At 33.2% G+C, this 22,675-nt stretch overlaps 1 protein-coding gene across 2 annotated transcripts in view; it reads right to left on the minus strand.

Annotated features, from left to right (window-relative positions):
• Positions 1-1,732: 1,732 nt before the first annotated feature.
• Positions 1,733-22,675, minus strand: part of LOC142226951 (protein FAM107B) — a 31,867-nt gene continuing 10,924 nt past the window's right edge. For both annotated transcript variants that reach the window (XM_075297214.1, XM_075297215.1), the window contains exons 2-3: positions 9,661-9,925; positions 1,733-2,262 (exon numbers count right to left, since the gene is read on the minus strand). In XM_075297214.1, coding sequence (XP_075153329.1) covers positions 1,998-2,262; positions 9,661-9,925 — 530 coding nt within the window. In that variant the 3' untranslated portion in view covers positions 1,733-1,997. The remainder of the gene's footprint in view (positions 2,263-9,660; positions 9,926-22,675) is intronic.

A 22,675-nucleotide genomic window follows, 5' to 3' on the forward strand; every position in this document is an offset into this window, starting at 1 on the left:
ACAGTTTAAAAGTTCGTTAGCTAACGTACCACTAACGGAACTTCATGAAAATGGGGGATAATTTTATAATTGCTAGGATAGAGTGAGTAAAAGAAAGGACTAACTCAATAATATCAAATTTTAATAGATTCATATGTAATCCTTAAAAATTTTTTGAGATATTATATGAGAACATAGGTTATATATAGTTTTTAAAATATTCTTGTGAACATTCTTTTAACTATAGGACTTAGCACCTTTTTCAACTTAATGGTGAAATTACAAATACTCAATAGAAAAAATTAATATAAAAATTTTTTGATTTATTGCGTTTACACAAAAAATTAATTTTTGGATTCAATCACGAAATTAATTGATCCAATTAATTTTTAATTGAAATGTCTTCAATCACAGAAATGTTGGTATCAATCATCAAAGTCCATTAAACAGTTAATTGATCCAATAAAAAATTTATTTGATATTATTAATTCTTGTGATGGATTTTTGTTTTAATTAAATAATTTGTTGAATCAATTAAATATTTAATTGAATATTTTTGAAAATTCAATTAAACTATTAATTGTAAATAGTTTGATGAAAATTTTGTTGAATCAATTAAATTTTTAATTGAATATTTTTGAACATTTAATTAAACTATTAATTGGAAATAGTTTGATGACAATGTTTTCTCTGTAGAAAAAATTTCAAGTGAAAATTTCATATGAAAAGTTTTTAATTTGGTGAAATTTTTTTTGTGTATAGGAAGAAATATCAACAATTTTTTTAATAAAAATTTCATTTCAAACGTGTTTAATTAAAAATTTAAATGATTCAATTTATTTTTAAATCAAAACAAAATTCATTTGCACTAATAATTTGTTTCAAATAAGTTTTTGATTGGATCAATTAATTGGTTTGCCTTTTATATGACAACACAAAAAAAAATCTAATTCAATCACGAAATTAATTGATCCAATTAATTTTTTAATTTAAATGTTTTCAATCACAGAAATGATAGTATGAATTAAAAAATTAATTGGTACTAATAATTTTTGTGAATAAAACATTCATTTCCAATAAAAATTTCATATCAAAAATGTTTAATTAAAAATTTAAATGATTCAATTTATTTTTAAATCAAAACAAAAATCATTCGCACTAATTAATTGTTTCAAATATTTTTTTTTAATTGGATCAATTTGCCTTTTATATGGCAACACACAAAACAAAAATTCTAATTCAATCACGAAATTAATTGATGCAATTAATTTTTTAATTGAAATGTCTTCAATCACAGAAATGATAGTATCAATTAAAAAATTAATTGGTACTAATAATTTTTGTGATTGATTTTTATTTCAATTAAAAAATTTGTTGAATCAATTTTTAATTGAATATTTTTTAAAACTCAATTAAAATTTTATTTGGAAAAATTTTCATGATTTTTTTGCTTTCTGTGAATTAAATATAAATTCCTGGATTGATGATAAAAAAACAATATGTTTTTATGCTTCCATCAAAATATTATTAAAATTTTCAACCTTAGTCCTTTTTCACTCTAAACTAACAATATTTTAATCAGTTCTTCGATACCTTTTTTAGAACCTGAAATTTTCTCTCAATTATATTTATTTACTATAATAAAATAAAGGTTGTTTACTAAATACACATACATACGTAATTTAATTGATTTTTTGTTTTTTTTTTTTTATATATATATTTTACTTAACTGCATTGGGCAAAGGTCATTGCCTTTTTGTTTTAAATACACAAAGAAAATTACATAAAAAAGTAAAACAATTAAATTTCTTAAATAAAATTTAAAAACAAATATGTTCGAGAAGTCCTTCCTTTCTTAAGAGAGTGTATATATTTTTGTCTGTATCTATGTGTATGTGTGTGTGTATTGGTGGTTAACTTGGTTTCTTTTTGTGTGTATGTAGGTTCTGTTGTTGTTGTTATGTTATTTTTTGTAGTCATATTTATATATTTTGTTTATATATTTATCCTTAAAAAGCTTATTTCAATTCAGTCCTTTGTCCCGCCCGCAGCTTTGCTCTCGCATTTAGGTATTCTGGATTGACGTACTGTTTGTCATCGTCATTATTTTCCAAATTTTGAAGGCGGGCTTGTTCATGTTTTTGAGCTCGTTCCATTATCACACGATTGAGTTCACTTTTAAGGCCAAATGTAGGTGAGGGAGGCTGTTGATCCATATGATGCTGTTGCCGTTTCTCATAGGCTCTTTGTAATTCTGTTTTTTGATTGAGGACACTAATGCCCCTGAAATGAAAATAAAAACAAAAACAAAATATGATGAGAATTACTAAAAGAAAATGAAAAACAAAAATTTCTGGTTTCTATCAGGAAATTTAATTAATTAATTGAATTCATCACGAAATTGAATAAATGAATTAATTAATTAAAGAAATTTCAATTAATTTTTAATTAAAATTTCTTTAACAAAAAAAAATGATAGTACCAATACCGAAGGACTATTAAACAAATATATGGTCTAGTAATTTTTTTTTTTTGATAATTTATCAATTTTCTAATTAAAATTTATTTCAAATTAATTTATTACAGTTTATTTGAAATTTAATATAAATTAGTTTAATTTAATTTATTTAACTTATATTGAAAAAAAAAATTTAATGAAATTAAATACAAGTATATACGGCCGTAACTTCGGCCAGGCCGAATCTTATGTAACCTCCACCATGGATTGCATAGGAACTTCTACTAAAGCAGGTCATTCACAATTAAATTACTTGGGTTGCGGCCGATGGCAAGGCATCTTAAAACTTCTTAACATCATCTTCTAAATTGTAAGTTAGTCCATGCGGGATATATAGTAGTAAACAAAAGAAAGGTCGATTAAATACGTATATATTCAGTTCTTGACCGGTATATATAGGGAAGAAATAACTACGAACCGATATGAACTTTCGTGCTGTAATTATAGAGCCAGAATCGAAATATGGGGTTCGCTTTATATGGGGGCTATATACAATTATGAACACGAGTCTACCAAAAATGGCAGATTTTTTACTGTAGAATTCTTGATGTTTTGGAAGATTTTGCAAAATATTCCTCTCCAACTATGAAATTCTTCATAAATTTTCTATAGAAATAACACTTTGACAAAATTTTTAAAGACATAAAATGTTGACAAAATTTTGTACAGAAATTATATTTTGACAAAATTTCCTAAAGACATAAAATGTTGACAAACTTTTCTATAGAAATAAAATTTTGACAAATTTTTCTATAGAAATATAAAATTTTGACAAAATTTTCTATGGAAATAAAATTTTGGTAGATTATTTTTGGCTCGATTGACAATCGTGATTTTTCTATGATTGGGGATCGGTTTATTTGGGGACTATATATAATATAGATCGATACGGACAAATTTTTGGCATGGTTGTTATCGGCCATACACTAGCGAAATGTACCAAATTTAAACCGGATCGGATGAATTTTGCTCATCCATGAGGCTCCAGAGGTCAAATCTGGGGATCGGTTTATTTGGGGGCTATATATAATTATGAACCGATGTGGACCAATTGTTGCATAGTTGTTAAAGACCAAATACAAACATCATGTACCAAATTTCAACCGGATCCGATGAAATTTGCTTCTCTTAGAGGCTCCGCAAGCCAAATCTGGGGATCGGTTTATATGGGGGCTATATATAATTATGGATCGATATGGACTAATTTTTGCATGGTTATTAAAGACCATATACAAACATCATGTACCAAATTTCAGCCAGATCGAAAGAAGTACGCTTCTCTTAGGGGCTCCGCAAGCCAAATCTGGGGATCGGTTTATATGGGGGCTAAAGGGTGATACGGTCAAAATTTGGTCAATATAAACTTGACGTATTTGCATTTAAAAAACCTGAACATCCCTCATTTTGAAGGTGTGTGTGTGTAGAATGTTGCTCCTATTTTGATTTTGGAATTCACTCTTCAGTTGTCAAAATGCCGTCCAAGCAAGAAGAGCAGCGTATCAAAATTTTGCTCGCGCATCGCGAAAATCCGAGCTACTCGCACGCAAAGCTGGCAAAATCGCTAAAAGTTGCCAAATCAACCATTACAAATGTAATTAAAGTGTTTGGGGAACGTTTGTCGACAGCCAGGAAGTCTTGATCGGGGGGAAATCGAAAACCGGAAGCCGCTGAGACGACAAAGAGAGTTGCCGGTAGTTTCATGCGAAACCCTAAACTCTCTCTCCGAGATGCCGCAAATAAGCTGGGTGTATCGTCTACAACCGTGCATCGAGCCAAAAAAACGAGCCGGACTATCGACTTACAAGAAGGTAGTGACTCCAAATCGCGATGCTAAACAAAATACGACGTCCAAAGCGCGATCCCGGAGGCTGTACACGACGATGCTAACGAAGTTTGACTGCGTGGTAATGGACGACGAAACCTACGTCAAAGCCGACTACAAGCAGCTTCCGGGACAGGAGTTTTATACGGCAAAAGAAAGGGGAAAGGTAGCAGATATTTTCAAGCACATAAAACTGTCAAAGTTCGCAATGAAATATCTGGTTTGGCAAGCCATCTGTACCTGTGGCTTTAAAAGCAGCATTTTCATAGCCTTCAACCAAGAAATTTACGTGAAAGAGTGCTTGAATAAACGTCTGCTGCCTTTCCTGAAGAAACACGGTTGTTCCGTACTGTTTTGGCCGGATTTGGCATCTTGCCATTACGGTAAAAAGGCCATGGAGTGGTACGCCGCCAACAACGTGCAGGTGGTTCCCAAGGACAAGAACCCTCCCAACACGCCAGAGCTCCGCCCAATTGAGAAATACTGAGCAATTGTCAAGCGGAACCTAAAGAAGACCAAAAAAACTGTTAAGGACGAGCATCAGTTCAAGGCAAACTGGCTTTCGGCGGCGAAGAAGGTGGACAAGGTGGCTGTACAAAATCTGATGGCAGGTGTCAAGCGTGAGGCCCGGCAATTCGGATTTGGAAAAGCGAAAGCCTAACTGAATATTTTTCCTGAATTTTATACTAATTGAACTTGAAAAAGAAATTTAATTTGATTTTTTAAATAAACGATTTCACCGATTTACACGCGTTGTCCCTTGACCAAATTTTGACCGTATCACCCTTTATATATAATTATGAACCGATGTGGACCAATTGTTGCATGGTTGTTAGAGACTATATACCAACACCATATTCCAAATTTCAGCCAGATCGAATGAAATTTGCTTTTCTTAGAGGCTCCGCAAGCCAAATCTGGGGATCGGTCTATATAGGGACTATATATAATTATGGACCGATATGGACCAATTCTGACATGGTTGTTAGAGACTATATACCAACACTACGTACCAAATTTCAACCGGGTTGGATGAAGTATGCTTCTCTTAGAGGCTCCGCAAGCCAAATTTGGGGGTCCATTGATATGGAGGCTATATATAATTATGAACCGATGTGGACCAATTGTTGCATGGTTGTTAAAGACCATATACAAACATAATGTACCAAATTTCAGCCGGATCCGATGACATTTGCTTCTCTTAGAGGCTCCGCAAGCCAAATCTCGGGATCGGTTTATATGGGGGCTATATATAATTATGGACCCATGTGGATCAATTTTTGCACGGTTGTTAAAGACCATAACCAACATTATGTACCAAATTTCAACCGGGTCGTATGAAATTTGCTTCCCTTAGAGGATCCGCAAGCCAAATCTGGGGATCGGTTTATATGGGGGCTATATATAATTATGAACCAATGTGGACCAATTTTTGCATGGTTGTTAAAAACCATATACCAACATTATGTACTAAGTTTCAACCGGATCGGATGAATTTTGCTCCTCCAAGAGGCTCCGGAGGTCAAATCTGGGGATCGCTTTATATAATCATGAACCGATATGGACCAATTTTTGCATGGTTGTTAGAGACTATATACCAACACCATGTTCCAAATTTCAGCCAGATCGAATGAAATTTGCTTCTCTTAGAGGCTCCGCAAGTCAAATCGGGGATCGGTTTATATGGGGGCTATATATAAATATGAACCGATATGGACCAATTCTGACATGGTTGTTAAAGATCATATACTAAAACCACGTACCAAATTTCAACCGGATCGAATGAAATTTGCTTCCCTTAGAGACTCCGCAAACCAAATCTGGGGATCGGTTTATATGGAGGCAATATATAATTATGGAGCGATGTGGACCAATTTTTGCATGGCTGTTAGAGACCATATACCAACACCATGTACCAAACTTTAGTCAGATCGGATGAAATATGCTTTTCTTAGAGGCTCAGCAAACCAAATTTAGGGGTCCGTTTACATGGGGGCTATACGTAAAAGTGAACCGATATGGCCCTTTTGCAATACCATCCGACCTACATCAATAACAACTACTTATGCAACCCACGAGAATTATGGGTGACTACAGCAGTTCGCCAGATTTATATTTAGCGTTGCTTGGTCTGATAAATGACGTTTCCTGGCAACCCGTCATTTCATTGGGATCGGACCACCCCCCCATAATTCTCACCATTAACCGACCCTCCGATTTCATAACCTCTGAACGCCGGACGTTTATCAATCAAAATAAAGCCAACTGGGAAGGCTTCAGAGAATACACCGATCGCCGCTTCAGTGAGCTCCCGTCCCCCTCTCATGTTCATATTGCCCAGAGGGCGTTTCGGGACATCATCAACGCAGCAGCCGCTCGCTTCATACCCGCTGGTCGAATTGCCCAAGTGAGGCCCAACTTCCCAGCCGAAGCGGCGGGACTCGCAGACGAGCGTGATGAACGCCGTCGTGCTAACCCTGCTGATCCTAGAATCAGAGAACTAAATCTAGAGATTAGTAAGATAGTCGACCAGCACAAGAGGAACACTTGGTTAGAGCACCTGAAGCAATGTAACTTAGGCACAGGAACTGGTAAATTGTGGTCAACAGTGAGAGCCCTCTCGAACCCCGCTATAAGGGATAATGGGATTTCAGTCACCTTTGGCGACGTGACTGTGACTGATCCGAAGAGATGCGCCAAATACTTCAACCGACTGTTTGTCGAGCATCCCGAGAGTGATAGAGCGAAAAGGAGAGCCACTCGTCGCATACGTGGTCTCCGAGCCGACGACACACCACAATTTACAGCAGCCGAAGTTACCAATGTCATGAAGCGTGCGAAACCATCTAAGGCGCTGGGCCCCGACGGAATTTCAATGCTAATGCTGAAGCATATGGGAATACTGGGAGTTGAATACCGGACCAGACTCCTCAATTTGTCCTTGGAATCACTCATTATACCCGATGTCTGGAAGATGGGAAGAGTGATTCCACTACTGAAGCCAGGCAAAGATTCGAGTAAAGGTGAATCGTACAGGCCGAAGGGATCTCTCGCCAGTAGCCAAGACACTTGAGGCACTACTCCTCCCCAGCCTTGTGGAGAATTTTCCAGCTGCCCACCATCAACATGGATTCCGTAAGGTACACAGTACGACGACAGCCTTACATGCCATTTCGACACATATCAATAGGGGACTTAATCAGCCCAAGCCGTGTCATAGGACGGTCCTCGTGGCGCTTGACCTATCGAAAGCGTTCGATATGGTCAAGCATGCCACATTATTCGAGGACATCGAGAACACGTCCCTACCGGCAGGAACGAAGCGTTGGGTTCTGAATTATATGTGTGGACGCCAATCGTGCGTGGAATTCAGGGACAAGAAGTCAAAACCGCGTAGAGTTAAACAGGGAGTTCCCCAGGGCGGGGTGATATCTCCGGCACTGCTTAACCTCTACCTGTCCTCGATTCCACCCCACTCCTGGCGGCGTCGAGATTGTGTCTTATGCGGACGATTGCACAATCATGGCATCCGGGCCCATTGTTGATGACATTTGCGATCGATTAAATGTCTACCTCGCTGATCTGACCAGTTATTTCACTGCAAAAAATTTGAGGATATCTCCCACCAAATCCTCAGCCACACTATTCACTACATGGACGGCGGAAGTACGCAGGTAGTTGAATGTCAGAGTCGATGGCGAAACAATTCCTACAAAGATTCTCGGGGTCACATTCGACAGCCTTTATAAGTCGTCCGCCCATGCCACTGCAATTTGTGATAAGCTCCGCGGTAGAAACAAGGTCCTCAAGTCGCTTGCCGGCAGCACTTGGGGTGCGGACAAAGAAACCTTGTTAACTACATATAAGGCAATTGGCCGGTCAGTGGTAAACTATGCAGCGCCAGTGTGGACACCTCAAACGAGCGATACGCAGTGGAATAACATACAGACCTGTCAGAACGCTGCCCTTAGAACCGCAACAGGATGTCTCCGCAGTGGATCACCTTTATGCGGAGACCAAGATCATCCCAGTGCGTCGACACAACTACATGTTGTCAAAGCAGTACCTCTTGGGTTGCCATCGAAGTTGTCATCCGAATCACCATCTTGTGGATAGACAACCTCCACCCAGGAATGTAAGGGTTGATCTTCACCTTCTCTAAATCAGACAGCATACCAGACAGGTCTGAACAGGATTCATGATGATACTGTAGCTGAAGCGATGAGAAGCTACAAGGTGAATCCTGTTCTCGGAGTTCGACCGCCGCCCATTGCACCGGAGGAGAGAGACCTCCCACGGCAGACAAGGGTAGTTTTGACCCAACTAAGATCAGGCAAGTGCAGCCGCCTCAATTCATACTTATCAGTGATTGATAGCAGCGTAGCTGACGTGTGTCTCATATGTAATCAAGGGCCACATGACACTCGTCACCTTTTTGCTTGCCCAGCTAAGCCTACCCGTCTCACTACCAGATCACTCTGGACACACCCCATCCTTGTCGAAGAGTTCCTTGATCTGGCTACCAGCTGAACTACACAAGCAAGAACAAAATGGATGAAACTACATTAAAAACTGTTACAACAACAACTACTTATGCAAAGTTTCAAGTCGATAGCTTGTGTGGTTCGGAAGTTAGCGTGATTTCAACAGATGGACGGACGAACGGACATGCTTAGATCGACTCAGAATTTCACCACGACCCAGAATATATATACTTTATGGGGTCTTAGAGCAATATTTCGATGTGTCACAAACGGAATGACAAACCCATTCTATGGTGGAGGGTATAAAAATAAAATTAAACAAATTAAATTAAAATAACTAAAATAGTTTATATTAATTTTCAAATCAAATTGCCATTAAATAGTTTTAGAAAAAAGTTTAGAAGCTGGCTTTACAATTTGGTCTATTTTTTCAAAAAATACATTTAAAATTTTTTATTAAAAAAAATAATAAATTAATTAAATAAGTAAAAATAATAAATTAATTATCACCGAGATTTTTCTATTAAACATAAAAAATTGATAAAAAAAATTGTTATTGACTCAACTTATTATGAGTCAATAACAATTTTTTTTATCAATTTTTTATGTTTAATAGAAACATCTCGGTGATAATTTTTTTCTATAAAGCTTCTATCGAAATATAAAACACGATCATTGTAATTTTTTCAAGGTATTCCTTTCTCGAGCTTTTCCAACGAAAAAATGTTCACTAAATTTTCTTCACAAACCTAATATATAAAAATTTATAGTATGCGATATGTTTCTTTCACTGTGTAAAATGTCGGCTCATGTAAAATTTGTTCGGTTTTTTTTTTTGTAATTCATTCACAACTTACATTTTTGTATTGAATTTTAATTCTCGATGCAATTGTTTTCGATCCGTTGATGTGAGACAGGGATTAATTAATTTCTTTGGCAATATTAGACCATTGGCATCTGTTTGTACTCCAGGTGGTGGTGGTGGTGGCGGCGTTGGCATCATCATATTGACTCCTAAATTCTCTCTCAACTCACAACCGTACCCAAGACTATCAACTTCGTTTCTGTTGGCAAAACCTTCAACAATGTGAACGGCGGTCGGTTGAGTCTGCTCTTCAGAATCTGCAAAATCAAAAAGAAGAAGCAAAAAAAAAACACAAAATTAGTCAACAAATCAAGACAATAATCGACGAGGAGAAAATCGCCGCCATAGACAGTCAAAAGAACTCAATATGGTACATACAACAACGAAGTCTCTCAAAATATGTAAAAAACGATAAAGATAAAATATAATAACTATAATTTATGACAACTACACAAAGAAAAAATTGTGGTTAAATATGTATATAAATGCGATATAAGGACCTATAAGTATAAGTAGACTGTTAAAAAAAAAATTGGAAACTCTGACAGGCATTATAATCACGATTAAAAGTTTCGTATGCAGGCTTGCCATTGTGGACCGATCGGACCAAAATTGGTCCAAAAAAGTTATTGATTTCTAATTTTGGTCCAATTTCGTCAAATCGGTATTTTTTTTCTATAGAAATAAAATTTTGACTAAAATTTCTATAGAAGTAAAATTTTGGATAAATTTTCTACAGATATGAAATTTTAACAAAATTTTCTATAGAAATAAATGTTTGACACAATTTTCTATAGAAATAAAATTTTGACAAAATTTTCTATAGAAATAAAATTTTGACAAAATTTTCTATAGAAATAAAATTTTGATAAAATTTTCTATAGAAATAAAATTTTGACAAAATTTTCTATAGAAATAAAATTTTGACAAAATTTTCTATAGAAATAAAATTTTGACAAAATTTTCTATAGAAATAAAATTTTGATAAAATTTTCTATAGAAATAAAATTTTGACAAAATTTTCTATAGAAATAAAATTTTGACAAAATTTTCTATAGAAATATAATTTTGACAAAATTTTCTATAGAAATAAAATTTTGATAAAATTTTCTATAGAAATAAACTTTTGACAAAATGTTCTATAAAAAAAAATTTGACGACATTTTCTACAGTAGTAAAATTGTGACAACATTTTCTATAGAAATAAAATTTTGACAAAATGTTCTATAAAAATAAAAATTTTGCAAAAATTTATTGACAAAATTTTCTATAGAAATAAAATTTTGACGACATTTTCTATAGTAGTAACATTTTGACAAAATTTTCTATAGAAATAAAATTTTGACAAAAATAAAAATTTGGCAAAATTTTCTACAGAAAAAATGTTGACACAATTTTCTATAGAAATACAATTTTGACAAAATTTTCTATAGGAATAAAATTTTGATAAAGTTTTCTATAGAAATAAAATTTTGATAAAATTTTCTATAAAAATAAAATTTTGACAAAATTTTCTATAGAAATAAAATTTTGACAAAATTTTCTGTCGAAGTAAAATTTTGACAAAATTGTCTATAGAAATAAATTGTTGACAAAATTTTCTATAGAAATAAAATTTTCACAAAATTTTTTATAGAAAAAAATTTTTGACGACATTTTCTACAGTAGTAAAATTGTGACAAAATTTTCTATAGAAATAAAATTTTGACAGAATGTTCTATAAAAATAAAAATTTGGCAAAAATTTATTGACAAAATTTTCTATGGAAATAAAATTTTGACATTTTCTATAGTAGTAAAATTTTGACAAAATTTTCTATAGAAATAAAATTTTTGACAAAATGATCTATAAAAATAAAATTTTGGCAAAATTTTCTATAGAAATAAATTTTTGACAAAATTTTCTATAGAAATAAATTTTTGACAAAATTTTCTATAGAAATAAAATTTTGTCAAAATTTTCTATAGAAATAAAATTTTGACAAAATTTTCTATAGAAATAAAATTTTGACAAATTTTTCTATAGAAATAAAATTGTGACAAAATTTTCTATAGAAATAAATTTTTGACAAAATTTTCTTAGAAATAAATTTTTGGCAAAAATTTCTATAGAAATAAAATTTTTACAAAGTTGTCTATAGAAATAAAATTTTGACAAAATTTTCTATTGAAGTAAAATTTTGGAAAAATTTTAAATTTTAAATGATATAAATTTAACTTGGAAAAATGTTCCGTTGATAGGAATTTTGACAAAATTTTCTATAGAAATAAAATTTTGACAAAATTTTCTATAGAAATAAAATTTTGACAAAATTTTCTATAGAAATAAAATTTTGACAAAATTTTCTATAGAAATAAAATTTTGACAAATTTTTCTATAGAAATAAAATTGTGATAAAATTTTCTATAGAATTAAAATTTTGACAAAATTTTCTATAGAAATTAATTTTTGACAAAGTTTTCTATAGAAATAAAATTTTGACTAATTTTTCTATAGAAATAAAATTGTGACAAAATTTTCTATAGAAATAAAATTTTGACAAAATTTTCTATAGAAATAAAATTTTGACAAAATTTTCTATTGAAGTTAAATTTTGACAAAATTTCTACGGAAATAAAATTTTGACAAAATTGTCTATAGAAATAAAATTTTGACAAAATTTTCTATTGAAGTAAAATTTTGACAAAATTGTCTATAGAAATAAAATTTTGACAAAATTTTCAATCGAAATAAAATTTTGGAAATTTTTTTTTTAAATAATATCAATTTAACTTGGAAAAATGTTCCGCTGTTAGTAATTTTGGTCCAATTTTGGAAAAATCTTGGTCCAAAATAACAATTCATTGTGGCAACGCTGTTCGTATGGTAAATTAAAATAAACATTTTTCCCTTAAATTAGGTTCCCCATTAAAAAAATTTCTACAGTGTCTCAGATCATTCAAATCAAAAGAGCACATCCATATGACAAATGATCTTTCATTGGCGATTTCACAAAGCGCAAAAAAACCCTCCATATACTGAAAGCTTTACAAAATTTCTCGAGTAGATGTGAAGGATGGAAAGAAATGACAATGACTGACTGATGGATAAGTTAACTATAACGGCAGATTAAAAAACTTCACAAAATTTATCAATACTTCCAGACGTCGATTTATTCTATTTATGCTAATAAGATAACACCATTGTCGCCTCTGGTGTATAAGACAGAGACATCTGGAAGTTTTATCTCTTTAATGGATACCAGTCTTTATAATCAACAAATAGATAAAAACAAATGTCATCAAATTTAAATGATTAGACAAAATTTATTTGGAAAGGAGTTATATTTGCATTTTGATTGAAAGAAAAAATAAAAAGCCATTATTCAAATAATAGACAAGGGAATATATTTTGAACAAAAGGTGAAGACCATAACATTGAGTGAATAACGTTTAGTGACTATTTAACAAAATCTTTTTAAAATCAAAAATAATAGTGGGATGAGCAATAAATTGTAGTGCTACCATTGATATCAATGGTATCATTATGGATTTTTGGCTTGAGTAGCCTCCACTATGAAACTAATAGCAGAAATTCTCCTAGATTAGATTAAATGACATTTAAATTAATGATATTCAATTAAATCAAATCAAATTGTAGCAGTGCTAATTAATGTCTGTTGTTTTAACATCATTATCATGTTTTTTAATATCATGTTAAGCTGTTTACTGTAACTGTTGTGTATGTACTTATATTATTTCATAAGTCTTCTATTCTCATTGCTATCATTGCGAATTTATGTTATTTGTAATGTTAACATACGTTAAGAGATCTATCAGAAATGTTATTATCACTGTCCCCATTATCTCACAAACACAATGATATCTTGTGGCATCCCAATTTCCCAACTTTCACATTGAGAGATGTATGTTAGCTACGATTCTATTAAATGTAATTTCTTAAAATTTAAAACTACTCAAAATCTGAATAAATACTCTCTCTTGATAAGGCTGAAAACACACAACAGTAATATGAAGACAAGTTAAATGGTGAGATTTTTTTTTTTTTTTTTAATTTTTTAAAATAAAAACAACTTATCAAAAAACCCTTAAAAAACTAGCTTTTGTAATTGAAAAGAGAATCCGAAAAAACTCCAAAAATATAGTTTTACGTCACAAGGTGGCTAATATGCAATACAACAAATAAAGAGCGCTATATTTTTTCATAGTTTTCTTTTTTATAATCGCGCCACACTGTGGAACAGGGTATTATAGTTAGTGCATATGTTGGCTACACCCAGTAGGAGACGTGTTAACAGGTGTATTTGGCATCAATGCACAGGGTCGCCCCCTAGGTTGATATAATGTCTATATTTTAAAGAAGCCTCTTCTTTGGCTTGGAATCAATACCAAAATCCTTAAGGAAATCTTTGGATCCAAGTAATCTTTTGTATACCCTCCACCATAGGATGGGATGTATCTTTGTCATTCCGTTTGTAACACATCGAAATATTGCTCTAAGACCCCATAATGTATATATATTCTTGGTCGTGGTGAAATTCTGAGTCGATCTAAGCATGTACGTCCGTCTGTTGAAATCACGCTAACTTCCGAACGAAACAAGCTATCGACTTGAAACTTGGCACAAGTAGTTGTTATTGATGTTGGTCGGATGGTATTGCAAATGGGCCATATCGTTTCACTTTTACGTATAGCCCCAATATAAACCGATCCCCATATTTGGCTTGCGGAGCCTCAAAGAGAAGCAAATTTCATCCGATCTGGGTGAAATTTGGTACATGTTACATGTTAGTATATGGTCTCTAACAACCATGCAAAAATTGGTCCACATCGGTCCATAATTATATATAGCCCCATATAAACCGATCCCCAGATTTGGCTTGCGGAGCTTCTAAGAGAAGCATATTTCATCCGATCCGGCTGATTTGGCTTGCGGAGCTTCTAAGAGAAGCATATTTCACCCGATCCGGCTGAAATCTGGTACATGGTGTTGGTATATGGTCTTTAACAACCATGCAAAAATTGGTCCACATCGGTCCATAATTATATATAGCCCCCATATAAACCGATCCCCAGATTTGGCTTGCGGAGCCTCAAAGAGAAGCAAATTTCATTCGATCGTGCTGAAATTTGGTACATGATGTTGGTATATGATCTCTAACAACCATGCAACAATTGGCCCACATCGGTTCACAATTATATATAGCCCCCATATAAACCGATTCCCAGATTCGGCTTGCGAAGCCTCAAAGAGAAGCAAATTTCATCCGATCCGGCTGAAATTTGGTACATGATGTTGGTATTTGATCTCTAACAACCATGCAACAATTGGTCCACATCGGTCCACAATTATATATAGCCCCCATATAAACCGATCCCCAGATTTGGCTTGCGGAGCCTCTAAGAGAAACAAATTTCATCCAATCCGGCTGAAATTTGAAACATGGTGTTGGTATATGATCTCTAACAACCATGCAACAATTGGCCCACGTCGGTCCACAATTATATATAGCCCCCATATAAACCGATTCCCAGATTTGGCTTGCGAAGCCTCAAAGAGAAGCAAATTTCATCCGATCCGGCTGAAATTTGGTACATGATGTTGGTATTTGATCTCTAACAACCATGCAACAATTGGTCCACATCGGTCCACAATTATATATAGCCCCCATATAAACCGATCCCCAGATTTGGCTTGCGGAGCCTCTAAAAGAAACAAATTTCATCCAATCCGGCTGAAATTTGAAACATGGTGTTGGTATATGATCTCTAACAACCATGCAACAATTGGCCCACGTCGGTCCACAATTATATATAGCCCCCATATAAACCGATTCCCAGATTTGGCTTGCGGAGCCTCAAAGAGAAGCAAATTTCATCCGATCCGGCTGAAATTTGAAACATGGTGTTAGTATATGGTCTCTAACAACCATGCCAGAAGTGGTCCATATCGGTCCATAATTATATATAGCCCCCATATAAACCGATTCCCAGATTTGGCTTGCGGAGCCTCAAAGAGAAGCAAATTTCTTCCGATCCGGCTGAAATTTGGTACATGATGTTGGTATATGATCTCTAACAACCATGCAACAATTGGCCCACATCGGTCCACAAATATATATAGCCCCCATATAAACCGAACCCCAGATTTGGCTTGCGGAGCCTCTAAGAGAAGCAAATTTCATCCAATCCGACTGAAATTTGAAACATGGTGTTAGTATATGGTCTCTAACAACCATGCCAGAAGTGGTCCATATCGGTCAGTATATAGCCCTTATATAAACCGATCCTCAGACTTGACCTCCTGAGCCTCTTGGAGGAGCAAAATTCATCCGATCCGGTTGAAATTTGGTACATTTCGCTAGTGTGTGGCTGATAACAACCATGCCAAAATTGGTCCGTATCGATCTATATTATCGATCTATATTATTATTAGCCCCCAAAAATTTTATATTTCTATAGAAAATTTTGTCAAAAATTTATTTCTGTAGAACATGTTTTCAAAATTATTTCTGTAGAAACTTTTGTCAAAATGTTATTGCTATAGAAAATTTCATAGTTGGAGAGGAATATTTTGCAAAATCTCAAGAATTCTACCAAACAGTAAAAAACATCAAGAATTCTACCAAACAGTAAAAAATCTGCCATTTTTTGTAGACTCGTGTTTATAATTGTATATAGTCCCCATATAAAGCGACCCCCATATTTAAATTCTGGCTCTATAATTACCGCACAAAAGTTCATATCGGTTCGTAATTATTTCTTCCCCATATATATACCGGTCAAGAACTGAATATATACGTATTTAATCGACCTTTCTTTTGTCTACTATATATGCCGCATGGACTAACTTAGAATTTAGAGATGATGTTAAAAAGTTTTAAGATGCCTTGCCATAGGCCGCAACCCAAGTAATTTAATTGTGGATGACATTCTTTAGTAGAAGTTTCTACACAATCCATGGTGGAGAGTACATAAGATTCGGCCTGGCCGAACTTACGACCGTATATACTTGTTTTTTTTTTTTTTGAGTGTATATGCGATATGTATATATCTGTTTCCTAGTGTACTGTTAATTTTACTTCAAACGCCTATGGTCTTCATTTCATGGGCACTTCTGTTAACACAATTTAAGACATCTATTCTTAACTGTTATTATCATTGCCTTCGATTCTCAATTGGCTATCTCTATCTCACAAACTCAATGATAATTTCAGCCATTAAAAGAGAGGCCACATTTTAATTTCAAGCTACAATATATTCCTCCTTCTGAAATAAGTGCTCGCTGTGTTTTAAAAATTTGTATCAGCTAACATGACTCTCTTTCTCTCTCTCTCTCTCTATGTTAGTAATATATACATCTCTTATGATAAATTTCTTCTTTATTACTTAAATGTTACGAAATCAGAAATTAGCTTTGTACACAGTGACGTTCTATAATTCATTGCTGGTTTGGTTTCCGAATAAATAAATAAGATGAAAAGAAGAAATCTCATTTCATTTTTGTAAGAAATATAATCCTTAAAAAAATTGTACAATCATATAATGATTTGGTGTCTGCTGTGACGCATATTCTGAAGACTAGTATTGATGTTCTGTTACTTAATTATATTTAAAAATTTATAAATATATTTTTTTTTTTAACCAATGAGGATTGATCCAATTTTAATTTTAAGAAGACTTGTTATCTTAAAAAAAATTTAAATGTACAATATTCAATAATTAAAAAAAAATATATATTTCTTTTTCCGTTTAATTAGGAATAAAATAATGAGGGTTTATATTTCCAATTTATGTATAATTAGTGATGATTAGTGATCCAAAAGTTATCATTAAGCCCCTTCCCCTACCACACAATCAGTAATGGTGAAATAACCGACAGACGCTCTAAAGTCTTCACAAACTTCTGTAATTAACAGTTGATGCTTATCGAAAATTAAACATGAAAATCTTAACATAAATTGTAAAGACAATTATTATTATAATACTTGGTGTAATGACACTAAGAGAGAGAGCGAGAGGAACAGAGAGCACAATTGTAACAATCATTGTCATAGTCATGGCAATAACATGGTTAATCATGATAAAGCACTTTAGGCAATTAAGATTAAATCGCTGATGTAAGTCTGAATGTTATAAACTGCGGGTCTTTTTCTTCTGTTTCCATTTCATTTCATTGACTTGGGATTATGATAATTTTCTTTTTGGTGGAGACAAATGAAAATGAGAAAATGAGCTATAATTTTTTTTGTCGTTGTTTTCAATTCATTATATTTATAGTGTTGATATGTAATTTAAAGGGAATTGAATACAATTGACTGGTGATCTTTATATGGAAAGAGGCTACTGATTTTTATTATATGCGGGTTATAATAATTAAAACACTTTGTTAATAATTACAGTAGAAAATAATAAAATTGATACGAAATTGAGAGGGAGAGAGAGGAAATTAAGGCGTAGATATTTTCAAGCATGTAAGAAGGAGCTAAATTAGTGGGTGTACCCGCTATAAGGTATCATATATATACATTACTGAATTAGTTTTGGTATTATGGAAAGATTTTCTGAAAAAAAGTAAAGAAATTTGCATATTTTTCAAAGTCTGGTCTTATCATCATCACATTGATACCATACCAAGAACAATGTAGAAGTCTCAATTGAAATTAACATTGATGTTATTTGTCTAAGATGAGATTACATTATACTCATGGGCGCATGCGATTCACTCAATTTCTGTTGGGAGAAAGAGGACTGACATACAAATCAACCAATTTGCATTTAATAAGAGTTAATATTTTTTAAGGAAGGACACTAACAATTGAAGACAAATTGATAATTATTATTTTACAGAAGAAGAGGCGCCATTGCGGAGTGCAGACAAACAATGGGTTTATGATGATACTAGAGATACTAGAGAGCTTTAACATTTTTCTTATTAGTTTAACATTTATTTTAACAGTACAGTAGGAATTGACTGTAAGTGTAAGTTATCATTGAACATGGAATCTGCTATTGAATTTGGAAATATAAAGGTGTTCAAGCTCCCTGAATAGTTAAGTCGTTCTTTGACTTAACCTGACCTGAGATTTACCAGAAAATTGGAAATCTAGTGGTATGTAAAGTCCATAAAGGTCTATGTTAAATTTGGTTTATATCAGTCCATATTTTAGTAGAGTCCCTATATAGACCAATCTCCCATGTGATGTCGGAAATGGAAGTACACCAAGATGTGTGCCGAATATGGTGTGTATCGGTCCATATAACCCGATCTACCGATTTCTTGAGCACATAGAAAGCATAATTTTATCCGACTTGGCTTAAATTGAAAATCTAAAATAATTTTATGTGTGTGAAGATCTGTTTGCCTAAATGCAAATTTGCACATGGTCATGATGGGACAAATGTTCCCCTAAATATTTTTTTTGGTAGTTTATTGTTTTATTATTTGCTATTTTCTTTGATGATTTCGACCTGCATAACTTTTTCCAAAAAAAAAATCGTATTGTATGAAGTGAACTGTCAATAATTCTACCAGCAGTTAGTTGAAAACTTTCATCTTTTTCCCCCCTTTCGACAGCAACTTTGAAAAACTTGAGCTCATGCACATCACCAATCATAAATTCAATTAAGCCAACAAATTAAGGTTAGTTTAAATAATTTAAAGAAAGGTCTACAATTTTATGGAATACAACAGTCAAAGAGCCATCCATCCAACCATTCATCTCTTCCGTCATTCAAAACAAAACATTAAAATCATCATCATGTACAAACATTCAAATAGATTGTGACCTTAACAGTGGGTGACGAAATAAATAAAATATAACAATTTTTGTATCATTTTGGTAAGTAAAAAATTTGCTATTAATTAATTTTTTTTCTCACTGACATTAACTGAGATTATTTAATAGGATAACGAGGAGAGAGCGAAACAGATAGGAAATAATATAAAGGGTGATTCTTTTGAGGTTAGGATTTTCATGCATTAGTATTTGACAGATCACGTGGGATTTCAGACATGGTGTCAAAGAGAAAGATGCTCAGTATGCTTTGACATTTCATCATGAATAGACTTACGATCTGCCACAACGTCGAATTTTCAGTGAATGGGCCCTAGAAAAGTTGGCAGAAAATCCGCTTTTTTATCGACAAATTTTGTTCAGCGATGAGGCTCATTTCTGGTTGAATGGCTACGTAAATAAGCAAAATTGCCGCATTTGGAGTGAAGAGCAACCAGAAGCCGTTCAAGAACTGCCCATGCATCCCGAAAAATGCACTGTTTGGTGTGGTTTGTACGCTGGTGGAATCATTGGACCGTATTTTTTCAAAGATGCTGTTGGACGCAACGTTACGGTGAATGGCGATCGCTATCGTTCGATGCTAACAAACTTTTTGTTGCCAAAAATGGAAGAACTGAACTTGGTTGACATGTGGTTTCAACAAGATGGCGCTACATGCCACACAGCTCGCGATTCTATGGCCATTTTGAGGGAAAACTTCGGAGAACAATTCATCTCAAGAAATGGACCGGTAAGTTGGCCACCAAGATCATGCGATTTGACGCCTTTAGACTATTTTTTGTGGGGCTACGTCAAGTCTAAAGTCTACAGAAATAAGCCAGCAACTATTCCAGCTTTGGAAGACAACATTTCCGAAGAAATTCGGGCTATTCCGGCCGAAATGCTCGAAAAAGTTGCCCAAAATTGGACTTTCCGAATGGACCACCTAAGACGCAGCCGCGGTCAACATTTAAATGAAATTATCTTCAAAAAGTAAATGTCATGGACCAATCTAACGTTTCAAATAAAGAACCGATGAGATTTTGCAAATTTTATGCGTTTTTTTTTTAAAAAAAGTTATCAAGCTCTTAACAAATCACCCTTTATATAGAGAATTTGCGGACCTTAAGTAGGTATTGACGTCCGTTCGTCTGTCTGTCTGGCATTTAATTAATCAAATTTGATACACTGCCCAGCAAAAAAAGCATCGCCAAAAAAGTAATGAAAATGTTCTTTTTGGATCCGGAAGTGGTGCAAAATTGACGCAGAAGCGACGGAAGTCCTCCATTTCAACAGCCGTTGCACTGAATTTGCATCACTTCTTTAGGTGTGATCCGAATTCAATGTTTTGGATGTGAATTAAGAAATTTTGTGATATTTTGAAAAATTATTAATTTTTAAAAATTTTTTATGAGTTTTAATGCATTCTTACGCTTGTGTGGAACGTTTGGCATCAACTATTTTCAAAAATTCGCAACTTTTTCAGATTGGATTTAGCATTTTTGTCGACAAAATTTAAATGATTTGTACCATTTTATAAATTCTTACTCCGTTTTTAACCTATTTGAAACAAAAAAAGTTAAAATTACCCATTAAAAGTATGAAAAAACCAAGTTATAAAAATTGATTTAAAAGAACTTCCTGGGTAGTTAAAATAAAGAACATCATTGGGAGTGCATCTTCTGGAAGTGCTTTTAAAGTTGTGCCTTTGGAAGAACTTCCAATTATTTTTGCTGGGTGTAATCTTTGTACAGAATTCGAATTCAATTATGTACCATATCTGTTATCTCTCTTTCTCTCTCTCTCTCTCTGGTAACTCGTTTTATGTTGAATAAAATTCCGTGTGACAACAGGAGTTATATTGCATCTTATAAGCTTGTGTTAATAGCATTTACATTATAGAAGTTATGCCATGTCATTGTTGTGTTAGTTCTACAGAGAAGGAAAGAAAAAAAGAGAGCGAAAATGTATTGTTATAACAGTTAAATACTATTGTTGTTGCACCAAAGATCAAGAAATCTATCGATGTCTCAAATAAAATTAACATATGCCTACAGGGCATACACATTACAATCTATTGAGTTTATGATCTCTCTCTCTCTCTCTGAATTTGTCTCACAAATCAATCAATTTACATGTACTAAAACCTGATAGAATTATAGCTCTCTTGTTGTATACAATGATATATCACATCAACGAATTTAGAAAGTGACAAAAGAGTTTTATTTTTATTCAACGTTTATCTCCCACTATGCAGACCCCAAATATCAATTGCCCTTACTTACTTTCAATTCAAAACATAACAGCAACTTCATGATGGAGTTCCCCATATAATGCCCATCATCTACAATAAAAGAAAAAGGGAAAACTTAAAGCCTACATTTGTTCATTGTTTTGTGTAAGAGTGTGTGTTTTCAGGCGATGGTCTCCGTCTGTGGTTTTTTGTCATTCATGCCGTTGTTTGCGAGTCTTCTGTTTTTTTTTGCTTTCTTCACTAACTTAGAGAATGTTTATTGTGTTACAAGAGAGGTTATTATGTCAATTTTCATATGATGGGACTAAAGTAGCCTATCAAGCGGGTCATGCTTTCATGGTATGGTCATTTAAGAGTGTCGTTTATGGTTTCTATGGTTAGTTTTTATTTTTTTTTTCAGCTAGTGGTTTCTTCTTTATTGGATAAAAAGTTACTAAGAAATTAAGAAAGAAAAAAAACTACTACAACAATAGCAATACAACTTTACAAATAGCGACATCGAAAAATGGTAGCTTCCACTTTCTTTGGAAGACAAAACAAAAATACGAACCAAATGATAGAATTAATTTTTTTCGTTTAACACTAGGTTAAGGCCTATTCCAGATAAATTACTCAAAACAAAGAAATGACTTTTCGATTTTTTTTTGAAAATAGGAAAAATTAATTTTTCAATTTTTTTTTTAAATTTAAAAAATTTACTTTCGTCTTTTACAATTGTTGAAAAGTCGACTTTGGAAGAGGATCATATTTGAAAATAATTTAATAAATTTTCAGCATACAAAAGCTAACTCACATTTCTCTTTCAATTAAAATTCGTATTTTCGACATTTTTAATGTTCTTATATTGTAGCCATAATATAAAATCCATTAGTCGAATTTCAGAAAAATCAAAAGTAGATTAAATGATATGCTGCTCTTTTACTAAAAAGTCGATTTTGACTACTGGACTTTTTTTGCCAACAATCGGTAGGACGAAAA

The sequence above is a fragment of the Haematobia irritans genome, chromosome 2 (genome assembly GCF_050003625.1).
Source record: "Haematobia irritans isolate KBUSLIRL chromosome 2, ASM5000362v1, whole genome shotgun sequence".
NCBI classification, from domain to species: domain Eukaryota; kingdom Metazoa; phylum Arthropoda; class Insecta; order Diptera; family Muscidae; genus Haematobia; species Haematobia irritans.